At 47.9% G+C, this 5,937-nt stretch overlaps 1 protein-coding gene across 1 annotated transcript in view; it reads right to left on the bottom strand.

The window, feature by feature from the left end:
- Nucleotides 1-5,937, bottom strand: part of clpb (ClpB family mitochondrial disaggregase) — a 41,614-nt gene continuing 35,677 nt past the window's right edge. The window contains 8 exon segments of the mRNA XM_076976444.1: nucleotides 1-549; nucleotides 1,000-1,104; nucleotides 1,894-2,013; nucleotides 2,155-2,228; nucleotides 2,378-2,534; nucleotides 2,806-2,967; nucleotides 3,484-3,528; nucleotides 4,767-4,822. Coding sequence (XP_076832559.1) covers nucleotides 328-549; nucleotides 1,000-1,104; nucleotides 1,894-2,013; nucleotides 2,155-2,228; nucleotides 2,378-2,534; nucleotides 2,806-2,967; nucleotides 3,484-3,528; nucleotides 4,767-4,822 — 941 coding nt within the window. The 3' untranslated portion in view covers nucleotides 1-327.

Below are 5,937 nucleotides of genomic sequence, written 5' to 3'. Positions count from 1 at the left end.
TGGGCACAACATTATTTATTTATTGATTTGAGAGCAGCCATGCAGGAATTGCAAAAACCTTTTATCACCTTCCATACGCCTGAAGTCTTTAGTCATCGTTTAACTCTCATCGCTGGTCTACAATTGACCAATCACGGAGCTGTTAGTGTCGACAAGACTAATTATCAATTAGCTATGTCATAAATATAATTCTCCAATTGAATACATTAAGAAAATGTTGAACATTACATAACGACATGGGCCGTCTTGTGTATTGCCATGGTGATGGGACATGTGGGTCGGTCTCCCGCTCTGCTGCCCCGTGAGCTGGGGTGGCCCGCGTGGGGGTCAGTGGGCACAGGCCACTTCCTCGGGGTTGAGGGGTGGACGGATGTCCAGTTTCTGGCCTTTGCTGTCTTTGCCCACCAGTTCCAAGCGGAGGCAGGAGGCCACGCCCCCCTCCTGTCCAGGCTCCGCCTCCCCGTCCACAGTCAGACGCAGCGTGCAGCCGTCAGGCAGCAGTTCCTGCTCGTACGCGGCCGCCAGCTGGTTCACCACCCGCCGCTCCACCTGGCAACAGGGAAGCAAAGACAACGACGGAAAGATTTATCGGGCTATCGACGACGGATTTATCGGGCTGCGACCGCAAAGTTTCTTCTCGGTGACTGAGAGGTAGCAGCAATTCAATATGGTAAAAGCAATTCAATTAGGAAATTCTCACAATAATAATAAAATAATAATAATAAATAAATTAATTAAATAAATAAAATGTAAGGCAGTAATCTTGAGAGGCACGTTCAACAACAGTTTAAACGCACTTAATACATTAGCAGACCTGCCTAGCCTATATACTAACACCACTCCAAACAGGGCACTCTGCTAATCCCCGGTGGTGTCCTTGAAGGTGGAGAGCTCTGCTCCACCCACTCCGCCCACCCCGCCCAGCGTGGGACTATGGCGACCGAGCGGTGGAATCACTGGCTCTTCCTGTTGGGCGATGGCGTTGTGGGCGGGGCTTACCTCATGTTTGATGGAGCGTGCTCCATAGTGGAGGTTGTAGCCGTGGGCCAGCAGATCCAGCACGGGTCGCTCCCACAGCAGGGTGATGTTGTGCCTCTGCTTCGCCTGCGGGGCAAATGCAAGGGGTAAGAGAGGGTGGGGTGGGGTATGAGTGTGTGTGTGTTACGTGACGTAAGACTGCCATAGCTCATTTCCACTTATCAACATGGAGAATCATGGTTGTGCACACACTAGTGTACTGTTCTGAGGGGTGAATAAATTATCAAGAGTCCTTGTATTGTTTTCAGCAGAACGTCTTTGATGAGGGTTGTTTTATAAATGTGGAGAAGCAAACTCATCTTAGTACAGCCAGATACACTATATAAAACATTTATTCCTGCACTAAGTCTACAACGACTTCATGATACAAATAAATAATCAGACATAAATACATATTTCAAACATCTGAATAATATTGATGCATTACACACACACACACACACACACACACACACACACACACACACACACACACACACACACACACACGCACAAAGCTCCTGACCATGTTTTTGTGCCTGCAGGGCTAGCCTGACAGAAATGAAGCTTTATTAATATTTAAATATTTATGAATGGCCCACATGTTAACCTCGCTAACACGATTACAGTCGTCAAGCTGTTATTGATTCCTCCTGAGTGAGTGCGTGTGTGTGTTTGTATTTTCCAAGGGTTCACCATTGTCAACAGCATCAAGAGAAATGGTTCTGCGTGTACAGTAGAGATTAACACTCTGTTTAACTATCATTCTGTTTTCTGTTCTCTCCCACCGCCACTCCCACACACACACACACACACACACACACACACACACACACACACACACACACACACACACACACACACACAGTTCCATACCTTCTTGGCCCAGTAGTTGAGCTCTTTGCTCACCAGCTGAATTAGTTCAGAATGGCAGAAAGGAAGGAAGTAAACGATCTCATTTATCCGCCCCAGGAACTCGTCCCGCCTGAACTGGGCCTGATTGGACCAAACACTCCAATCACATTTGGTAGCTGTACAAGGTTGCACAATGAGGCACGCTGGGTAGGTCAGAGGAGTGTGTGTGTGTGTGTGTGTGTGTGTGTGTACGGTCTCTTCGACCACAGTGTGGCCTGCTACCTTCAGAATGGGGCGAATCACGTCGTCTTTAAATTTTTTGGAGATGGTTATTTTGTCACCCTTCTGAACATCATCTGCAACATACCAAGAACTCAGTTATCCCCACCGCGCGCACACACACACACACACACACACACACACACACACACACACACACACACACACACACACACACACACACACACACACACACACACACACACACACACACACACCATCTTACCCAGGTTTTCGGCAAGGCGTCGGCGACTCTGCTCCTGAGCATCCTGTCTCAGCTGCAGTGCATGATGGGCAATTTCGTCACTCGCAACGTTGGATGTCATGATAAAGATGGCGTCCTTGCACTCGATGGTCTTGCCTTTACCATCCGTCAGACGGCCCTGTAAAAGCCAGGAAACGTTTTTATCGAACATGTCTACATTTCACTGTTCCGCTATAAAGGACCACATCAATGTATCATAAACAGTAGATTATTATAAAATTCAATGTGCTTTTTATTTTTTAATAAAGGAACACAATTATGGAGGTCGAGAATGCGAGGGCTTCTATATACGCAGCACATCATCATCGCAGTATCAGCGCTGCGGAGCTAGCGATGTGCGGCCGGACGCTCCGTGCGGTGGACGCGCCACGCCCACGTCCTGCTCGCACCTCGTCAAAAAGCTGCAGCATGATGGTGAGCACGTCCGGGTGGGCCTTGTCCACTTCGTCGAACAGAACCACCGCGTTTGGACACTGTTTCAGCTGCTTGGTGAGCTGCCCGCCCTCCTCGTGACCTACGTAGCCCGGGGGGGAGCCAATGAACTTGGCCACCTGGTGGGGGGAGAAAGAGAGAGAAACATTTAGCTTGAAGAGCGATTTAACTCGCATTGATTTGACTCGTTTCTGTCATTCCAGAATAATTATTTTTTTACACACGTGTACGTTCACCCACCGTAAACCCGTCCCCACACGTGCCATCCCTGTGTGGGGTGTGTGAGTGAGCGCATGTGAGTGTCTGTGAGCGTTTTTTGTTATGGCCCAAGGTCAGCAATTTGGAGCACAGCTAAACGGCTTACGAGTGCCAGCTCGGGTGTGGAGGTCGGCAGTAACAACGACTTTAAAATGATGACATCACCTGGAAGACTGTAGAGCTAAAGGGCAGCAGCACGGCGGACGCGCCTTCTGCCCCACGCCATGCTAAGCACGCTAACGAGCTAAGCACGCTAACGAGCTAACCACACTACACAATACTATAGGGACAACTCAAAGGTATGCATTCACGATGAATACAGGATAATTAATGTAGATTTCACAGTAAAATCCATAAGAATGGTGTGTGTGTTTTACCTCATGTTTTTCCTGAAATTCAGACATGTCCATTCTTATGAAACCCTGTGAAATGAAACAAAAAGATAATACAGTGTTGCATGAGCTTGTGAACCCTGAAGGGATGGTTGGTATATGTGCATAAGACAAACAAATAAATAATTCTAGGAAAGATAGTAAGAAAATTAAACTCCAAACAAATTAACAATAACATTGTCTTTGTGTACTTAGCAAAAGTCACCAATGAAGTCAGATTTTGGGGGGGAGGGGGGTGTTAATGGGGGGGTAATGGGGGGTAGTGGTGGTAGGATATCTGCTTCAGGTCTGGGTACAGCATTTTACTTGAACTCAGGTCAGAACTTAGACTTGGCCAACCCAAACACAAATTCTTTTTGCCATACTTTTGTCGAGCTGTTTAAATGCACTTCAATGTTATTTTGGAAGCCACTTTGAGCTAAGCCTTAGTTTCTGTTTCTTTAAAGAACCACCTTGTACATCTTCAAAAATTCATAATTCCTCTACTGCCGTGTAGCCGTCCAGAGGAGAAACAATAGTTGCAGATCTGGACATTCCCACTAGACTTTACTGTCAACCACGCGCACGCACGCACACACACACACACACACACACACACACACACACACACACACACACACACACACACACACACACACACACACACACACACACACGCACACACACGCACGCACGCACACGCACACGCACACACAAAATTGACTTTGATTTTGACTGGCTTGGCTATTGATTTATTGTTGTTTTGGAGCTCTTGGGGATACTGGAGAAGGGTCTGCTCCTCTAGACTGGGTTACTGTCTAGAATTGTAAATGCTCTACATTTGTGGAGGATGTGCGTCACAGAGGACTCTGTCTGAGATGGTTGTACAGCCATCCCTGACTGACTGCCTTCCTGCGCTCTTCTTGATGACCTGGGAGGCCTTTTTCCTCTTGGCCTGGTATGTTCTGCATTGAAAGGGTAACACCAAACTAATCTAACTCCACCATTAGTCAGAATCCTGTCCAAACTCTTCCTAAGAATGCTCTAATTGGACAAATTGATTCCCAATTATTGACTGACCAAACGCTCCTTACCCACTTCATTTAACTAATGCAACTTCAGGCTTACTAGTTTTTGCTCCATTACTAATTATGTTTTTATTATTATTATTTTTATGCAAACCCATTTTGACTGATAATAACATAACAAAAACACAAACCCCTCCCCCCTGGTCTTGAACAATTGTCCCGCAGTGCTGGATGTCCCGCACTGCTTGTTTCAACACACACCTTCTTGACGTCTTTGTGCATGTACCGCGCCACCTGCTTGGCCAGTTCTGTTTTACCTGCAGACAGAAACACACAACATCTTGGAAGCTGCATGTGATCTTTCTACATACACCGAAGCGGCCAGGATGTAGAGGCGTGAATATCACGCTATATATATGAATATCAGTCTATGAGTTTTCCTCCCTGATCGGGATTCTGGCACCTCAGGCCTTCCTACCAGGACTCCCAGTCCCAGTCCCCCCAGTCAGCTCTCCCAGTCCCAGTCCCTCCAGTCAGCTCTCCCAGTCCCAGTCCCCCCAGTCAGCTCTCCCAGTCCCAGTCCCTCCAGTCAGCTCTCCCAGTCCCAGTCCCCCCAGTCAGCTCTCCCAGTCCCAGTCCCTCCAGTCAGCTCTCCCAGTCCCAGTCCCCCCAGTCAGCTCTCCCAGTCCCACCCTCCCCAGTCAGCTCTCCCAGTCCCACCCTCCCCAGTCAGCTCTCCCAGTCCCAGTCCCCCCAGTCAGCTCTCCCAGTCCCACCCTCCCCAGTCATCTCTCCCTCCATCTCCTCTCTCATTTCTGTCATCAATTCTCTCTCCCACTCTCCAACTCTGCTTCGCTCTCTGCGTAAAATATCGCTCTTATGAATTTTAATATACATATATGGTAAGTAGGTTGGAGGGGGTGTGGCTGCAGGCTGCTGAATATTGATGCCGGTGGACAAAGAAGCTGCAGGATATATAACAGCAATATGAGGGAGTCAGCGGTCGACATCAATCTCCCGATGCCCATCAAACAAACAAACAACTCAGTGTTTGTGTGTGTGTGTGTGCTGGAGTGCGGGGAGAAGGGTGTAAGAATGTGTGGGTTACATGAGGATTTTATCAGCAATGGTCCTAAGACCGCAAGGTTGGCGGTCCAGTCCAGCTCAGTTTGGCCGTGAAGAAAAGCTGGCCTTGAAATTTAATCAGCCAATCACAGCTTAGCCCACAACCGCAGACTGGCACGCATGGTCAGGTGTTGAAGAAGCAGAACGCCCACCTCTCCCACACACTCGGAACCATGTTAGTCCGAGATGCAAACTGGATCTGAATAGATTCATTCATATTCTAGTTCCTCGCTACATTTAACCTCAGGAAAGATTCATTTTAACTTTCATATCTTCAGAAGCGTTGGTCCTTGAGGGGGAGGGAGGA

The sequence above is a fragment of the Brachyhypopomus gauderio genome, chromosome 16 (assembly GCF_052324685.1).
Source record: "Brachyhypopomus gauderio isolate BG-103 chromosome 16, BGAUD_0.2, whole genome shotgun sequence".
Taxonomy (NCBI): domain Eukaryota; kingdom Metazoa; phylum Chordata; class Actinopteri; order Gymnotiformes; family Hypopomidae; genus Brachyhypopomus; species Brachyhypopomus gauderio.
Note: the sequence above shows the minus strand (reverse complement) of the source record. Positions and strands in the feature narration are given on the sequence as shown.